The sequence below is a fragment of the Colletotrichum destructivum genome, chromosome 3, assembly GCF_034447905.1.
Source record: "Colletotrichum destructivum chromosome 3, complete sequence".
NCBI classification, from domain to species: Eukaryota; Fungi; Ascomycota; class Sordariomycetes; order Glomerellales; family Glomerellaceae; genus Colletotrichum; species Colletotrichum destructivum.
In genome coordinates this window covers 2,794,161-2,812,964 of record NC_085898.1, presented here as the reverse complement: position 1 = coordinate 2,812,964, position 18,804 = coordinate 2,794,161, and the positions used below count along the sequence as shown (strand labels likewise).

The window sequence follows — 18,804 nt, the reverse complement described above, 5'->3', positions numbered from 1 at the left end:
GGGGCTGCCATGGGGCTGGCTCCCGAATGCTATCCAATGCATCCGAGGGACACAAGGGATGTCACGGTTGGATGGGGAGGTGCCGACAGCATCGGAGCGGAGTGGAGCCAATAAGAAGAGCGGCGCGAGTGGGAAGTCAGGCCACTTCAGCATGCTCATGGCCTGATTATGATGAGTGGGAATCCGAATAGTAAAGCAAACACACCGCAATCACACCCGCCGTGGGTAAGCTCTCTGGCGTTGTTTCTTCTTTTTGGCAGCAGCAGGTGCTGCAAGATTGCCCATCTTATTAATTATAGACCAGGTAGATCAGATCTGGCGTGGGCGCAGTGCGGTGCGGTCTGCTGGTGGATTTTTTTGTATTTATGACGGCCGTCCCTTCCCCCTTCCTCCGTTCGAACTTCCATCGCGTGTACGTGCTTTCCGCCTGCTCTTGTCATCGTGAAGTACATCAAGGCAATGACAGTCACCCTGTTGCTCTCCCGCCGAGCACGCAACATATTCTCGCCTAGGTACCCGACTACTTATTTTCAATTTCGCGCTACATACTGCCAGCCACCAAACCACCAGAGGTTCGACTGCACTGAGTGAGTCACTGGCGATTTGACATCGTCGACGTACTAGCTTCCCGACGAGAGTAGCTCGATGGCAAATCCGCCCTCGATTCCAGCCGAACAACCACAATGAATGAATCCAGGAACCCGGAAGCGGCAGCAACACCCACGTGAAAAGCCACCAGCACGCCACCCATGGAAGTTGCCACGCGACCGACACTGCAAAAAGACCACCCGCCCACCCACATTCCCGCAACGCGATGGAAGTGGGCATCCCTCGCGACGCCAATCGCACACTCGGACCACACCTTGCACAGTACCATGGCGGGATGGCAGGCACCCCCAAACATGCCCGCGGAGAAAGTGGCTTCAACATCGCTTCGCCGGTTGCACCAGCGCGTGCCAAAATCCCAGGGTCTCTGATGCCGAATCGAAGCTGTGCCGAGGGACGGGACGTCTGGGCCTGACAACCAGGAATCCAGACAGCGCTGGTGGCCCGGGCCCAACGATGAGATGCTCTCGCCAGCTCTCCCTCGTCTGCTCTCAATTCCCCAGCCGAGCGCATCGCAGCACGGGTGCTCGAAAAGAGGGGAAATTGCAGCTTGGCCTAGACACACATATCCAACATGTGGACAGGTCCGTCGACGCCCGGCCTCTTCAATCGGGACCATCCCGAGGCCCCCCGGCCTTGACTTCAAGCGAAGACAGGACAACAAAGTGTGTGTAGTGCGACGACTCGACAGCAACGAACCAGCAAAGAACTGTGCGCCAATGCTCCCTGAGACCTTGGGGGCGCCGTAACATACGACGACGACAGCTGCGGCAATGTTTTCTCCATCCGGCTCTGGAAAGACGGCCGGTCCGAGTGGACACCAAGCAAAGCCGCCCTCCCAAGAAGCTTGCGGTCGTTCCAGAGGGCTCATGAGGAACACGAACGATACACACACCGACAAGGGCGTGTATGTCTCGCATTGTCTTCCTTCCCTTGCTTCTGGAATGTCCCATAAATGCCATCAAAGTTTTCCGCTGTTGCTCCGCACGACTGGCATTAGCATCGAGCTTCGGGCAGCGAGCACCCCCCGCGACGAAAGCTACGACTGGCGTCTTTTGTTTAGGGGGGCGTCCAGTAGGGATGTCCTTTCGGAAGGGACAGAGCCGACTCATACAGATAACAGACGCTCGCTCTGGTTGTCCTAAGCTCAGTGGCCCTTACCCTTCTCAGGATGCCCCCAGTTTGCCTGTTTCGACTTTGGACCCAAAATAGACGTTCCCAAAGTACCCCTCAATCCCCAACCTTATTTTCCTTTCCCTGCTTCATTTGTTCTTTTGTACATTCTCGTCTGTGCCAGAAATCAGACACACCTCGTATGTCTCTGGATGTCTTTGGTAGGCTTGGTCGAGGCAACAGACGAGAAGCGAAAGGTCAAAAATAAGCTATTTGGATCCTATCCATCTGTTGCAGTGCACGGCGTTCTTCCCAGATTTTTGGGGATTGTCTCACCTCCAACGACATGCAGAGGTCAGCGCCGGCACTCGGCTGATGGGGTGCTTTGTTTTTAGTGGACAATCACCCCTGGGTCCTGTCGGACTCGAGACACGCTGGACAGGCTGTGACGCCCCCAGCTTGGCGTCGACGGCAAAACGCCCCTGGCTTGGCTCATGTGGCCATCTCTTTTCCAGGTTCACGTGTTTCCTTTTTGTCTTGTCTTAGAGTGAAGTCACTACCAAGTAAGTCTCCGTGTCTGCGAACTTCGAAGTACAGGTACACCGAGCCAAGGACCCGGGACCACCGAAGAAGGAGACGAAGAAAAAGTTCGCAGGGAAAGAGAGGTAGGCGGTGCCCTCTGTGTCACGTACCCCAAAAGCCAGTTCAGACAACTAGCCTGGCATCTATCCTGTGTATGTTTTTTTTTTTGTCTCCTTCTCGTCTTTCGGCGCCACACAGGGACCCAGGACTGAATACGTTTCCCCCTCTCCCGCGCCCACGTCGTGGGGAGGTCGTCGTCCCATGTTACCCAATATGCTACCACTACGCCATGGCCATCGGCAGGTTCCACCTCTCATACCCCCTCCCCGATACCTAGTCTCTGTAAGGAGTATACTGTGTACTGTGCACTACGAGCGAAAGCTGCACTGGCCCTGAGGCGTGCGTCGTGCAGAGTTCAGTAGGTACATACCTACATTGGTACTGGCCTAGTCACCCCTGTGCCTGAGTGCAGTTCCCTTCTTCCTGTCTACACCACCCACACGCTAAAAACCAGTGCTGTCTTTTGCCAGGTCGCCCGCCTCCAGCTCATCTCAACACACCCTCAATCGATCCCATCGCCTTACCCTCCATCACCATCACCTGCCAAATCTTCTTCCTTGCAGAATCGTCCTTCTACAAATTCTGGCAATCAGGGTCGCCTAGAAGCTTTAATCAATCTTGGCCGCATATTATTTCTCCGCATCCTCCTCGTTTCGACCAAGATTGCACTGCCCGCACCGCATCACCCTGCGCCGCGCGCAATCTTCTGAACCATATACGGACGTGACGGATACCGCACTACACACGCACGCAGCCTAGCCAGAGACACGCCCCCATCGACATTTAGCATCCGTGCCGAAGAAAGTGACTTCCTCCACCAAACACCGACTCGCCCCTCCTCTTCTGCCGACTGGGACACGTTTTCCACAATCAACGTCGTCGTCCCAAGCCTCCGCCCAGAACCGGCGCCACACGAGCAAATTAGCCTTGGTCGGAAACTGTTCTGGCCCCATCCGCTGGTGCCCGTCGCTGTCGTTCCACCCACGCACGTCTCCCGACACCCGATTGACCGACGAACGTGGACTCGACTAACCACGTCCCATCCCCGTCGCTCTCCCACCGCGCGACCTTCCGACACTAATACTTGCTAGACTCGCCCATCTCACTCCACCTCTTGCGCATTGATTTCAAAAGCTTCCACCCCTACTATCCATCCCCCCGTCGTCAACCGACTCTCGAACCAACGATTCCCCCGCCGCTCCATATGTTCGATGTCTCTGGCCGCCTCACCTAGCCCCCCCAAATCCAGAGCCGAATCATGAGCGCGGCGACCACCACCTACAGGTCGACATCAACAATACTCTCCGCTATAGTCTAGCACTGGATGGATCGCTTGCTCGACTAAGCCGCGCCCGCCTCCGCAACTTCGTCAACCTCCTCTTCTGTTTCAGTCGCTGCGAGTCCACTTGCAATCGTCGCCGCAGATGATTTGGTATCTGTTGTATCCTTTGCGAGGGTATGTCACCCATTCTCATCTTATCCTTCCCTTCCCTTCCCTTCCCCCGCTGCCGCGCCAGTGCTCGTTCCACTCTTGGCTCGGCGCCTTTCTCATGCATGCCCTGACTCTCTATCATCAGAACGACGGAAGCTCCTGCCTTGAACCCGAACCACCCTCTCCGCCGAGCCTTCGCGCGGTACGGTCGATACGCCGCGAGACACGTTGTATCGACCCTAATTATCTCCGTCGCCGTCGCCGCCATCCTCATATACCCCTTTCCGTACCTGTACACCTCGGATTTGAGCAATGGCGCCTCCAACCTCCCCCACCATGTATGGACTGCTGCGCAGCCACTCAAGGAAAACAGCACGGAGTCCGACGTCATTATGCGGTCCATATGGGTCCACGGCAGCTACATGAAGGCTTTGGATCGCGACATCCTGCTCGGTGCTCTTGAACTGCAGGACGAACTGCTCGGGTCCACCAAAGATTTCAGCCCGCGGCGGCCCGTCACGTCCCTTCGGGCCTACGACCCCCACGTAGATCTCGCCCCTGGAGACCGGGATGCTTTTCACGTCGTCAATGGCCTTACCAATCAGTCGTGGTTCTTCCACTCGCCCCTCCAGTACTGGGCCTGCTCCACGGAGCGCATTTCCGCCGACGCGGACATCGTTTCCACGGTCAACGCGAGGAAAACCCAGCCGACGTCGGTCAATGTTACTCTCAGACATTCCATCGTCTTCAGTGGCAAGCGCTTCGAGGACAGAAAACTCTTGGCAGCCGATGCCCTCGTCATCACGCTGATTCATCTGCGTGATTCGCCCGTCGGTCGTCAGTGGGAGAGAAAGGCCGAAGCACTCGCGACTCGGATGAAGGACCAATGGACCGCCTACCCGGCAGACGGAAAGAGCATGTCCAGCCAGTTGTACGAGTTTCAGTTCATGCCCATATCCGTGCAAGATACGGTAATTCTGGCGCTCGCGTACGGCCTCGCGGGCCTCTATTTCCTTTATAGCCTCTCTAAGCTGAGGGCTGTCAAATCCAAGTTTGGCTTGATAGTCACTGTCTTCGCACAGGTCGTCGTCTCAATCATGTCTAGCTTTACGGTCTGCGCCATCTTTCGCGTCGACTTGTCTGGCATTCCTCAGGCGGCGTATCCCGTCGTGGTTCTCTCGATGAGCCTCGAAAACATATTCAGACTCATCAACGCCGTCATTATGACTCCTTCGGAGAGCAGCACGAGCAGTCGGATCAGTCGCGCGTTCGGGGAAACAGCACATGTTGCGTTGGCCAGCTCTACGCAGAACGTCCTCATCTTGTGGGGCCTGTCCAAGATTGTCTCGCCTGGCGTATCCGCATTCTGTACCTTTGTGGCCGTTGCCATTCTCTTCGACTTCTTCTACTTGTCGACATTTTTCCTGGCAGTCCTCAGCGTCGACGTACGGCGGACAGAGCTCGGTGACGCGCTTGCCAAGGCCTCGTTGAAGAACAACAGATATGGCCAGGAGCAGCCGCTGAAGAGGAGCTGGCTTGAGGCGATGTTGCAAGGCAAGATTGCTCTGTCAACACGCATCGCCGGTACGGTCATTATGATCACTTTTGTTCTCATTGCACAGTGGCACTTTTTCGAGAATGACACATTCATCCGACTCTTGCGGGGGCTTTTCAAGGTTTCCAGAGACACTGTCAGCTTCAGTCAGCCAAAGAATTCGCTGCTAGTCGATATCCACCAAGCGCGAAGTCCGACATCCTGGCTTCGCCTTCAAGATCACGAAAGCGCGCGTGAGGTTATCAACGTCATTAAGCCGCGGTCCCATAGTTACATCGCTCGGGTATACGACCCTCTGGTATTCGTCCTTAACGGCGCGGACCGCACGCCCGTTGCGCCAGAGCGTCCCCTACTGCCGGCTCTGTACGACTTTATCGACCATCACCTGAAACACTTCCTCGTCACCGTGCTGTTTATTCTCTCTGCCGTCCGTCTCCTCATGAACTACCTGCTTTGGGGAGACGATACTGAGTCGAGACGCAACGACGACATGAGCGACCAACCACTCTTGGCGATTGAATCTCTCCCTGAAGCACACTCATTGGATGTCGTACTGATGTCGTCCTCGTACGACGGGCACATCATCTCGGTTGGGCTGGACCGCGCAATCCGGGTGTGGGATGTCCGATCGGGGGTAAGGGACTACTCGCTTGCTGACATCGAGCCGCCGCCTGAAAACCCGTTCCCGGTTCTGGCAGTCGCCACGGACAAGAAATCCAGCTGGTTGGCTTTGTTGTCATCCAACAAGGTCTTCCTCTGGAACCTTGTCGAGCATCGTTGGGGTCATCCGGTTCCGGTTGAACTGAATGGCCAGAAGCCTGAGGGCTTTTTTTTCGGTACTCCAACTTTTGACTTCGCCAGTCCGCTTGTCATTGTCCGCCGAAACGGCTCCATGACCCAGATCGTCCCCGGCATGAAGGAGCCGATGGAGTTTACAATTTGCAAGAGTCCCTTGATCTCGGTCCGGCCGCTCGTGCAAAAGATTGCGCCACAAGGCTCTTCGCAGCTGTCGATACTGACAGCGTCAAGAAAGGGGTGCATCCATGTAGCAACCCAGCAAGGGAATGATACGTGGGAATCACAGAGCCTCGACCTTCATTTTAACGAAGATCGAGATGCCCATCAGGTTGTACCGCTCTCGGCCCTCGGGTCGTTTTTGGTCGCCAGGTCCCAGACAGTGGATCTCGTTGATGCGAGGTCCAAAAATCTCCTTCACACGTTCGAAACGGAGCCTATCCAACCACGGTCGTTGAGGTGCTTTCACTCCTCGCGACGGAAACCGCAATGCGGATCGATCGGGCTCGGTTCGTTTGGCATCGCGTACAATCACGCCGAGTCGGGCGACTGCATCATGCACACCTTCACACCCAAGGAGGAAGGCAACGTCATCTGTTTCCGCAACACGAGCCTTCCGCCTAGTCGTAGCTGCAGCGTATGGTCTGAGACGATCGAGTCGAAGCGTCAAATCAGCAATCCAGGCACGTGGGAGGCACTGCCCAACGGCTTCCTTGTGGGTGTGCGGAGGGACGCTTATGACGGCGGATCGAGCAGCGGCGAGTCATCCCCGACAACTAGCAGCGGTCTCCGGCGCAGGATGTACCAGCGGCTGGAGAAGCGATCGAGCAAATCGCCGGACAGTTGGGAGGTCTGGATCGCTTCACAACTGGGACGGGAGGAGATTTACGAAACAAGGCCGCTTCATGCCGACTATGAGATCGGCTCACATCTCATTATTTCAGAACTTGGTCCGATGGTCAAGGTCGGCACGGCGTCGGCCGCAATTGGTTTCGGCAATGTCATCAAGCTCATCACGGTTGGGCATCAGCATTTCGAGGACCTGGCCGAAAATGAAAACGGGGAGGCTCTGCACATTGGCAGTCGACGACGTAAACCGGCAGCGGTTACGCATGCTCGTATGGATATCCAGTCATGGATTTGAATGGGGGGTTTTTTTTTTTTTAAAGCGGTAGTCGAACTTTTGGGACAGATGGTTCCATCGACCGGAAGGCACACTTTTCTTCTTTTTCATATACCCAGGATCAACAAGGGAGTTGGGCATTTTTATTTGATATTTACCTTTCAGAAATTGTCTAAATTTCACTCCGCCATCTGAACCGGAAGGGGGGGTTTAATTGAACGATTCCCCGTTTCATTCATTGCTTGGATGCCTATCGAGACGTCAGATGTCAATTTGGTCAACTTTTCAAACGGTAACGCAACAAACTCGTCGATTTGAAGGAAGGAGAACTAGCAAGTGAACCATACAGTTTTGTTTTTTTGTGTTTTTCTTTTGTCTACAAGGCATGACCTGCAACACTAACCCTCTTAACAGTGCACCTCTATCTAGCCCGTTTTACATTCTGATGTCCCAATTCGGTAAAGAATGCCCAACAGCGTGGAGAATCTGGCCGGCAGACCTCACTTCAACCGTGCTCAGCAAGAGCCTCCTCTACAACCATGAATAGCTATCGCTCAGGGGTGGCTCAATGTACAGGCAACAGCTATTTGAACCTTTAGTAAAGGCTATCTAAACCCTCGCGGCCGCGTGCCGCTTGCAGAGACGTGATGCACTAGCAGTATTATAAGAAGCACTGAAAACAAGCGCGACGGCGCCCCAAAACACCCAAGAACAGCCTTCCGCCCAACTAACCTTCTCATCGTTGAACTGAACAACGTTGGCGAGGTCGATCTTGTCGATTTGTATACCCGCCAGCGAAGTCTCCGGGAACGAGTTAAGGAAGAGGACGTCGTCAAACAGGGGGATGAAATAACGAATTCGCAAGCCCGCAAAGGGGTTTTTGAGGCTGGTGAGGGATTGCATTTGCTCCCCTTGCTTCACGACGTCTCGCGCGTGGTCGTATTGGCGCTTGCAGACCTCGACGACCGCAGCCTCGAGAGCTTCTCCAGACAAGCCTTGCGAGCACTCGAGTCGGCGCGAAATGGTATTGACCAGCACCGCCGCCGACTCTATCGCGCCATTTCCGCCCTGGGCCATAATGGGATGTACCTGGCAGCCACGGTTAGCTGGCCGCGGCCAAGCCTGCGCATTGTTGTCTCTCCACCACTGGTGGTTTTACCTGCTTTGTGGGCAGAGTCCCCAATGGTGAAGATCCTTCGGAAATGCCATAGTGAAAAGACGTGCTCCTGCAGGGGCACCAGCGTGGCGATGTAGCGGTTGGCGTCAAGGCCCCAGAAGGTCGCCGTCTCGGTTATGTTGTCATCAAGGTACTGGCCAGCGAAGTTGGCATTATCCTCGGCCGTGTACCTAGGTATGTTGGCGCCGTTCGCAGTCGGCGCGGGGCTGAAGAAAAACCAGTACACCCGGTCTCCCGGCGCCGAACCGACCAGGTAGCCCCAGCTCTTGTAGAAAAAAATGTCCTGCGTGTGGTGAGGGAACGTCGCCGGCCGCGAGGAGATGCCGAAGATGCACTAAGTGTTGGCTTTGAGCTCTGGGAGAATTTGGCCGTTAGCCGGGAAGGGGTTCCAACCTCTTCTGCCAACAAGGGGAAGGGGCTGGACACTGAGCACTTGACTCTTCGTCTGGAGAAAACATGCCGGGGCTCGTCTTGTCGGCGAGCCGCCACATCTCCTTCCGAATGGTGCTGTAAACCTGTCGGCGCCGATCAAAAAGTCGCCGGCGTAGGTGCCGCCGTCTTGTGTTTGGACCTGCACACCGACGGCGGTGGCTTCGACGCCCGTGACGCGTTTGCCGGCAGGGATCTTGTCCTTGTCCTTGATGCTATTGTGCAGAACCTGGAGAAGGAATTGCCGATCTACGAAGATGCGCGGGTAGCCGGTCCTGTAAATTCAGTGGGCTTAGCATCGGAAACGTCGTTTCGTCCATCGGGAGGAGGAGAGAGGTTCGCATCATCCCAGCGGGGGTTTGCATACTTCTCCTCCAACCGTTCCGAGAGGCTAGTGGACTGTTTCTTTATGAGAGGACGGCCGTCGGCACCTCGCAAGTTTGTGTGGTTGTAAAGGTCAACCGCATTGTCCCGGATGGTTTCGTAGCAGCCGATCTGGTCGAGGATGCGCAAGCCGTTGGGGAGCAGGCCGATGCTGGCACTGGGCTGGGGCGCGATGGTTTCGTGCGCCTTGAGAAGCATGTAGTCAATGCCGAGCTGCTCCAACATATTGGCCGGAGACAGCCCTGTCACGCTGTCTTCCACGATGATGGCTCCGGGTCCCATGTTTGATGTGATATTGACGGGGTCTCGGAAACGTGTAGGGATCGATAGAAGAGGATGGAGGACATGAAGACGCTTGACTTTGGCTCAGAGGGCTGTTACTGTGTCCTTCTCCTAAGCGAGGACGCCTGCCTTCAAGTATGCTGTTCGCGCCAACCTATCCATACATCCCTCTATGCCAGCCGCTTAGCAACCAAAACGGCGTTAGGCTGGGCTTGCTTGCAACGAGGAAGTGAGCCTTACCCTCACCGGCTCGTCGCCTAGGTCAACGCTTTGCATGCTGCGCGTCGACCATGATCGACCATCAATGGATCATCGGGGGCCAACGTAGTAATGACCGAAGAGGCTGTGTATCTAAGCGTCAGAGGGATCATGCCAGAGGCCGAGATGCCATTCGGGAACGAGCTACCAGGACTGGCCCGTCTTCAGAGGTATCGTCAGGTTTCAGGCGCAATGCAACCTCCCACCGGCTTCTACTTTCGGCTCCCCACGACGATGAGCTCTCCTCATCCCTGTTCCCGCCTCTCTCCAACTCGGGCCGCTCGCTGACGAACGCCGCCTCTGCCCACCTCAGCTTTCGCACCCTTAGGTTCTTCCTACCGTATGCTCGAAACGGCGAACCAATCGACATTTGATCTGGCCACGGTGCCACAAATCGAAACATTGACCGGGTGGAGACGAGTATCATTGTCATGGCAAACGATTCCACTTTTGTCGTGTGTCGACGAGATACGTTGTATGTATTCACACGTTATTTACTTATACATTGTGATATATCGGGGGCAAAAACTTCGAACTACATGTAAAGTGTCTAGGGTATCTAGGCACACTAAGGTACAGCTGTAGGTAGAATAAAGATAGAGTTGTCATAAACTTAGTAACCCGCGGCATCCCACGTGCTGCCCCATTCAATTCTACAAGGGGTTGTCAACCTCTGCTTTCGTAACATCCGGAAACCCAAGCTCAACATACAACCAGCAAGCTACTCCGCCTAACCTGAACCACCAACGTCGCTTTGCTATTTGCCTTCGTTATTGGCAAAGACAAAGTATCACCATGCATCGTGCTCGGAAACTGTTGTTCTGTATTGTTTTTAAGTATTGGCAAAATAAGATTCAATTTGATGGTGTGGCGAAGTTGGTTAGGCCACACCGACCTCGTTTGCTTACAAGAAGCTGAGAGGTTGTGATGGATAGGTAACCCGGTGCGAACTCCATGACAAGATAGGTTAACCATGCTCGAGTTCCGAGGAGCCACCAACAGCCTTGCCGGTTGGTGCCCTTTCGTGTGCTTTGTCATACGAAAGCCAACCTCTTCCCTGCGGCCGATGAGTTGAAGCGCAGTGTTGCGAGTGCCAACGGCCCAGCCTCCGACCAAGCTGTCCTCTGTGACACACTGGGCCATGGCTATCCAAATGGGGGCCGTAGACACTCCGAAGGTAGGAGCGACCGTGGTGGCTTCAGTCCGTCATGGCGGTACCAACACAGATAGCAGCATCTGTTTAGAGCTGTGGAAGAGTGACAAGGAACGCTACCTAGACGAGGTTGAAGTATTTGAAGGTACTTAGATACTCAAATCAGAAGTCCAGCGTCAAAATTTCTACCGGTCGGTAGCCGTAACAAGCAACTTGTAATGGTGCCATCACAATCTCGGATTTGCTGGCTAAGCTTGTGGGTTAGAAGACGCAAGCCAAAGGTGTATTATAGACAGATTGAAGAGCCCAGCCAGAAGGGTTGTTTCCGATCTGGTGAATGCGTTCATTTCTGACCATCCTTTCAGTTTGCTTTCTGGACAGAAGGAAGTCCCTTACAGCACTGAAATGTGTCCCTTTAGAGGCACTCGGTTGTATACTCGACCAAACCAGACTGTGGGTGTTTGACGTCCTAGGGCGCGAGGAAATATGCATACATTTATAGTTGAATGGAAGAATACCGATATACTTTGGTAACATCTAGCCATGGTATGGATAATGTAATACGACGAGTTTTGCTCGCAACTATCTGCTCTCCCAACCCCACAACGTTGGGTCACGAAACCAGCTCACTTGCGTATTACGTAGTTCTCCTGTCTTCTACCATATGATCAACCAGCTTCGGCTGACAACATTTGATTCGGTTGTTGAGAACCTAGAGAGCAGATTATGTGCTTGGCGATAAGTATGGAGGAGGGACGCCTTTTCTACTTCTTCAACTGGGTGACTTAGATGTCGCTTTCAAAACAAGAGTTTATAGAGCTTCCAGGTCGCTATCAAAATTCCCACACGCACAAGATGCTCTCCGACTCTCACCAAGCGTCCAGCCGAACGTACAGCCAGACGACCCGCGATCCAAGCCCTCAAAGTTCAAAGAACTCGAATGATGCGTCCTCGTTCAATCACGCCTCGCGACCCCGAGCGGAGGCCAATCCCCGGTATTACTAACACCGCGCCCTCGGGCACGGGTACCGATCAGGAAACCAGGTCAAGCACTCCTCGCACGCGTCCTCGAGGCCGATCGTTTGCCAGACCTGGCGCTTGGCACAGGGCTTCTGGATGAGGCTGGCAGGCTGACAGAAGCGCGCGAAGGTGAAGGAGAGGTGTTTGCAGGTGAAGGCGTGGGCGTAATACTGACACATGTTGGGCTCGTAGTCTTCGGCGTCGATAGCACGGGTTGATGCGAGGTTGGCTTCCCTCGAAGAAGTATGAATGCGTCTATTTGTATGCCGGAGGAATTCGTTGAAGGGCTGCGTCCAAGTGTTGTTTGTTGGCTGGACTGTCGTGTAGTCTGCGAGAACTCGAAGCTGCCACGTTGGTAACGTGGGTGGTGTGCGTAGTACTTGCTTCTTGGAACGAGAGGTGGTATGGATGTTCCGCACAGAGGCGCCTTGCTCTCAGATTCCGTATGTTTCTGAGGAGATTGCTCTTTTTCTTCGATAATAATGAGACAGGAGTAAGGAACGAATGTAAGCATGTTATTTCAAAGACAATCAAAAGAGACTTCAAGTAGAAGGCAACAGCTCATGGTCTGTATTTGTAGACCCAAAACATGGGCATATTGAGCCCATACCCGTTTGCTCATTTCGAGCATCAAACCGAGAACAAGGTTCCGCGGCGTCACTTCGATCCTACTGGCAGCGCCGTTTGGGGAGCTGTAGGAAGCCTCCCTCCCCATTGCGAAACACCAAGCCGGAGCAAGGTGTACACGAGATGGGAACCCAATAAAACGCGTGCCGTACCGAAGCACCGAGATCTTGCGACATGGGCTCGGTCGCGGAAGCTGCATAGATCCGCTCCGGAAGCAAACGGTGATCGGGATGGAACGTGGAAAATATCGGCCGAAGTGGCCTCACTCGAGAACACATTTTGCCACAGTAGACAGGCTACTCCGAACAATGTTCATCGAGACGCTGACTGACAGCTGGTGTTGGTGGGTTGCACTGACCGATGAGGGTGTCCACGTGCCAGTGTGGGTTGCCCAACATCATCACATTGTCCTAGGAGAACTCAGGCGGTCGTCAAGCAAGTTGACCGGGACGGTTGAGTTCAGGCTGCCGTCTTCGCCTTAACCCGAATCGGAGCCTGATGGTGGCAGATGGGGCTGCAGTCCATGATCTCGGCCATACAGTGTGACGGCTGCTAGAGATAGTCCGGGCCAAGGTCCAGTACGCAGTAGGTTACGGGAGGTTCTAGCAAACTCTGCACAGTCGCTGTGCGCTATGTTTGGGCTGGCAGAATATGACACCTTCTCCGTCATCTGCGTTGGAAACACATGCCATCTTGGCTGTCGTCCGACCCGGTGTTAATCCAAACTACCTCCGTCTTCCTCTGATGTTATGTCGCAATTCTTCAGCAAGCACGCAACCTGATAGGAGGCCGGGCGAAGCGGATCCGTTAGGAGGCAACGAGTTGTTTGCACAGTCATAGGTATGATGGCAGAAGAGACAAGAGCAGCAGGCACCCGGTAATAGGCTCTTCACCGCCAGTTTTAGTTGTGAGAGCACCTGTTTGTGGCCAGTGACCACTGGTCCCTCCTGCAGACGTCAGGTCGTGCTTCGGCGTCCGGAACGTGATACTTTGACTGGAGTTCCTGTCGTAGAGGTTGTCATTCAGTGAAATAACGACCGCCCCGGCCGATTGAGATGGGGATTGAATGGTCGTAGATATGCTGGCCAAGCGCGAGGTTGGTTGATGGCACGGACATGTTTCTAAGGAGCGGACCATCTGAAGCCTACGTAGCTGTAAGGCGCAGCCAGGCGGTTTGGCGATGCGCTGGCACCAGTAAGCCTCTGTAGAGTGCACATGGGCCTGGGAGAGGGCACAAAAGGTCGGTGATAGCGACTGAGGTGAGTGCGATTTGAGAGTTCGGCGTGGGAGGAAAGAGGTGGCTGGGATCCCGAGAGTTACGTTTTCCCTGCTTCGAGAAAGCGCACAGCGTCCGGTTGGCCAGATCAGAGCATACTCGGCGCTAGAGCTAAAAACGGAATGGTGTCGCGGCGAAACAAGGGAGACACTTCCAGTGTATCTTTCTAAGTACCTACCTGCTCAGAACACTTCCAAGCGTTACCTACCTAAGTTGGCAAGATGGCGGTACGTACCTGCTGAGAGGGAGCACTGATGAACACAACTTGATGTGCGACGGACGACTTGTGCCATATCCATTCTGCTGCCTCCCTCGCACAAGACGGCTTGTGCAACCTGTATCGGCGAATACACCACGCTTTTTAAACAGCATTCTATTTCGGCAGGTGGATCGGGTGCCCTGAAACGGTGGAATCCCCCAAACAGACTAGAGTATATAAGGTGGGGAGACGGCTATCCGTTGCGATTCGAGGATGACGGAAACAATGCTCGACAATCGACGATCTGCCACGTTGTGCGTCTCCAGGTTTCTTGCGTTGTTCCCTAGGGAGCATATGACCAGTATCATCTCGCCGGTAGTAGACCACAGGAGTGCAGCGCGTCTGTCCGTGTGGGAGCATGATGGCCCTTCAACAGACACCAGACACATGTCTGTGGAGGGAAGGGGGAAGCAAGTGCGTCGACTCAGGCAGCTCGAAAGCTAGCCGTCGCAGCGCAGTAGCAAAGATGGTAAGATGGCACTTGACGCGGCTCGAGGGTACATGCCGTCGTCGTTACGGAGGCCGTTGTTAAAGGTTCTGCGAGCGACAGACTGCAGTCAGTATCCCCTCGGACGCGATCCCGCGTGTCAGAAGCAAGCGCCGCGCTCTTGTGTCTCGGCTTCAACCCTGTTCAGAAGCATCCCATGGTTCGGACGAACGACGCAATGCTGTATGTGCAAATGCCGTAGTCTGTACATCGTACTCTGTAGACTAGTCAAGATGGGACAGCGAGCGGCAACTAGGTGGATGAGGTGATGTTTCGTTCCCTTTGCTCGGGCATCAGGCTGGAAAAGGGAGGATGCCGGAAACTGGAAAGTGAGGGCAGATGACAAGGGAGGGAGGATCCCGTCTTCGCCTCCACCTTGAGGTGCGTGTCGTACCTGTTTCCTGCTTCAGTACGGATACTCTCGCAGGTTTAGGTACCTAAGGTTCTACCTATGCTGGGGCCGCCCATGTCATTGCCCCGATGCTTCCAAAGCGGTATAGCGCACCTCCTCTTGCCCCTGTTTTCCTGCAAACTGGAGCGGGAGACGGTGCATGGGTGATGCCTTGCCGTGGGTGCTTGCTCGCTTTCTTCCCATGCTAGCCTTAATGACTTCTATTTTTTTGATTTTTTTGCAGGGCTGGCGGTAGGTGCAAAATACCCCAGCTCAGCTTCTGGCCCAAGCTCCAGCTGCAGCTCTTCATTTCGTACCTACCTATCTGAATACCTAGGTAGGTACCCAAGGTACCTGTGCCCGGCAAGTTATACTGCCTGCTCACTTCCCTTTGCCAACTGCTCATTTCTTTCTTGAGAGCTGCCTCGCCCTCCCGCCTTTCCCAGCCCCCAGCCCCGGCCTTTTCCAGCCTGATGTCACTCGCTGGCTGCTGCAATCTGTATCCGTATCTCGGTGATCTCTTCTTTCGCTTCCTCCGTTCTCTGCCCAATCTGACACCCGTGCTCGCGCTTCCAGCTTGTTCCACTGGCGGGTCCTCCCACATGTTCTTCTCTCCCATTGACACTGTATGTGCGGCGCGTGGCGTTTTCTGGAGAGTTGAACAACACATCTTGCAGCATCTCTCTCCGTCTCTCCCTCTCTGTCTTCGCGCGCCCCCCACCACCCAACCTAACTGCAACGCTCGATTCCATTCGCTGCTTCTTCTCGTCGCTGTATGACATAAACTACGGCCGCTGCTGCTGCTTCCACTTCGTCTCCTCTCACCTTGTCGACAACCTAAATCGGGTGTCCGTATTTGTACACTCGCACATTCGCAACAGTCACTCGCCGGCCCAACCCATCATCCATCTGTAACTGCGGAGAGCATCGTGCCTATTCCCTTCTACCTGGCCTCAGTACCCAGGCTCCACGTTAACAAGACCGCAGCTCGCAACTCTCGCAAAGGCCCACACTCGTTCATGCACAATACCACCGCACGCCCCCGGTCCTCCTGCGTCTGTGTCTGCAACTCTCCTTTAGGGCACATATAACCTGCAGCTATCTGCTTTACCTTACATTACATTGCCCGAACCCATCCTAGAACCTGTCGCCGTCGCCGCTCGACTCGCCCTCGAATTGTCCTCGCCTGCGGTCGAAATGCCCTCGTAGCCCAACCTCGATCACAACGCCTCGTCCCACCTCAATTCAATCAATGCTCCTGCTGCCGCCCGTCGAGCCCCATTGCATCTCATTGCTTTCGCTCCTGCCCTCGGAATCCAGCCCGAAGGTCGTTTGACGTCTGGCTCCCGCCCCCGCAGCCACGCCACGCCCACCCTCACCGCCTTCTGTGCCGGCATACCCTTTGACGCTCGTTTGCCCTTCCAGGGGTCGCCCTCGCAGCTCAATTGACGGCTTCAGCTACACCCATCTTCAAATTCATAAGCTCTTTGGACGACATTCTACCCAATCCTTAAGCAAACGTCGTCATGCTCTTTGCGAAAACGAAACATTCCGCCGCCGCCGTCGTATCTCCGTTTAAGCCTCAGTTCACTCTGTCCCTTTGCTATTAGTCGCCATTTGCGCCGCCCATCCTATCATTGAACACGCCCGACCAACCTACTGCGCCTTTGCTTGACACTCACTGTAATGTATTATATTTGTGAGCGTCTAATCCGCGCGTTTGTGCGACTCATACTTACTGCCGCAGTTCTAATCACGGCTCATAATCAGTCTTGACACTGGAACACCAAGCGTTTAATCCGAACTTGACTGAGCGCGCCTGAGTCCTGGCTCCTTTCTCGGCCTAGTTGCACTCGCCATTTTCACCTTTGGCTCACTTCTAGCCTCTTCAATCTCATCGCTTTCCATTTGCTGGTTCACATTCTTCCTGGAAGACTGAACTGGGGCAAAAAGAATTTACTAGTTTACTGATATTAATCAGTCACTCGCTCACTCAAAATAGTCACGACTGACTTTGGTGCCCTATCCGGCACAACCCCCCGGAATCGCAGCCTGGTTCCCCTCATCTAGTCCATCCGCACCAGAAATCTCAATGGCTTCCTCCGAGGTGGATCAGAAGTTCCTCGGCAAATGGGCGAAAACCGTGGAAAACGACAATCCGCTCTTGTCCTCGATGCTCTACAAGATCCTCGGTCTCTCGCTCAGCCTAGCGGAGCAGCTCGTTACGGCTAAGAAACAGCGCCGGCCCGAAGCGTCTCGAACGCCCCAGTCTCTCGATCTCATCTTTCACATCATCTGGCTGTCAAGAGAAGGTCTAGTCATGCTGCAGCAATATGTCATTCCCATGGTTGGAAACCACACTGAGCTCCGTGTGCTGGCGTACAAGCTCCGGGCCTCGTTTTACCACATCTTCGTCCTGTTCCACAACAAACCTGTCGTGTCTACAATGGGCATCGCGACCCCCGACACCATGGCTGATTTCACGCCACCGAGGCTAGACAAGGGCAAGGGAATCGCACGGGAGGATTGGAACTCTTCACAGGGGTCAATACAGCCGACACACGCCCTCGAGGGCGGACCGGTGAACCCTCCGCCAGGGTTTGCTCCCCGAAGCGGATCGGGCCTCCCCGCCGCCTTCCTTGAGCCACCGAGGGATTACCTCCCCGAGGCCCACAAGTACTTCAAGGAGGCCATTGCTCTGGCCGACCAGCATCTCTGGGGCTCTCACTCACTTCGACTCTCGGTCAAGACGGAGTACGCTGCCTTCCTCTATGATTGTGTGCACGACACCGACGGGAGTCGGAAGCTAGCCAAAGAAACCATCTCCGAGGTCTACGAGGCGACGGAAGGAATGGACGACGACATGTTTTCCGATGCCTGCGAGCTGGTCACCGTTTTGGGCAAGATGATGAAGCGGGGGCTCGGGTCCAGCAACAACACGTTAACTAAGGGGACCAGCCCCAGTCCGGCCGCACCGCCAGGGACCACCATGGCGCCGGGCATGGAGAATCCCATCTGAATACCTAATCGGACGAGGGCCTCACTCTGTCTCCAAAAGATGCAAATCATTCACACTTAGGCCCGACAGCGTAATCCGAGTAAGAAGAGGAAGATGGCACTGTTTGAGATACCAGCACCTTTTAGTATTCCCTCGAAAGGCAGCAAACAAGACAGTCGCATCCGAAGCTGAAGATTCCACCCAGTATTTGTGTGGCCTAGGTCTGGAGGCCGACTCGTGGCCTCTGCTTGAGACTCTTGAGGCACGAAATCCCGGCTTGAAGATCCAGCTACAGCGTTGCTTTTAAATCGAGCCGCCAAGGGGAAGTCTCTGGGAGACGATCCCGCCCTTTGGCAATACCAATCTCAGTTCCATCAGGTAGCATATTGAGTGGCGCATCGTGCAATACATAATAGGATAGTGAGACTTGGCGATTTCCAAGGCTTCTACGTGTACTTTTACATCTTGGACATGGCAGGCGCGAGCGTCATCTCGCAACGGGCGTTTTCGTTTTGTTTTTGTTTTTGAAACGCCACAGAAAGATAGTTGTAAGCTGTAATTATTTATTTCGATGATACCACGATAAACCGACCCGCGTAGTCAGTCGATGGATCAAATGTGCCTCTCCCTGAAAGGATTGGGAAATCCAACCAGTTCCTCAAGATTCCAAGATTGACCATTCGACATGCTGTATATAGATAGGCATGGGGGAAACGTCACCTGGTAGATCCTGAAAACACATCACACAAGGAAACAAACAATTGGTGTTCAAGTTGATTGCCAGCTATGAAAAAGAG

General features: G+C 54.4%; 4 protein-coding genes across 4 annotated transcripts; 2 read left to right on the top strand and 2 right to left on the bottom strand.

Moving 5' to 3' along the window:
• Positions 1 to 416: 416 nt before the first annotated feature.
• On the top strand, positions 417 to 10,390 carry CDEST_04932 (Putative sterol regulatory element-binding protein cleavage-activating protein). Its single transcript, XM_062921091.1, has 2 exons — positions 417 to 3,817; positions 3,939 to 10,390. Exons 1-2 carry the CDS (start codon positions 3,786 to 3,788, stop codon positions 7,285 to 7,287), a joined length of 3,381 nt encoding a protein of 1,126 aa, XP_062777142.1. The 5' UTR covers positions 417 to 3,785; the 3' UTR covers positions 7,288 to 10,390.
• CDEST_04933 (Putative FAD-binding domain, FAD/NAD(P)-binding domain superfamily) lies at positions 7,876 to 9,538 on the bottom strand (the record flags this gene model as incomplete). Its single annotated transcript, XM_062921092.1, has 4 exons — positions 7,876 to 8,372; positions 8,426 to 8,777; positions 8,850 to 9,147; positions 9,240 to 9,538. 4 exons carry the CDS (start codon positions 9,536 to 9,538, stop codon positions 7,876 to 7,878), a joined length of 1,446 nt encoding a protein of 481 aa, XP_062777143.1.
• A 1,102-nt stretch (positions 10,391 to 11,492) lies between the features above and the next one.
• Positions 11,493 to 12,856, bottom strand: CDEST_04931 (uncharacterized protein). The gene has a single exon (XM_062921090.1). It carries the CDS (start codon positions 12,146 to 12,148, stop codon positions 11,951 to 11,953), a length of 198 nt encoding a protein of 65 aa, XP_062777141.1. The 5' UTR covers positions 12,149 to 12,856; the 3' UTR covers positions 11,493 to 11,950.
• A 2,868-nt stretch (positions 12,857 to 15,724) lies between these two features.
• Positions 15,725 to 18,636, top strand: CDEST_04930 (Putative 14-3-3 protein). Its single transcript, XM_062921089.1, has 2 exons — positions 15,725 to 16,708; positions 16,757 to 18,636. The coding sequence occupies exon 2, from the start codon at positions 17,102 to 17,104 to the stop codon at positions 18,026 to 18,028; it is 927 nt and encodes a 308-aa protein (XP_062777140.1). The 5' UTR covers positions 15,725 to 16,708; positions 16,757 to 17,101; the 3' UTR covers positions 18,029 to 18,636.
• Positions 18,637 to 18,804: the final 168 nt, after the last annotated feature.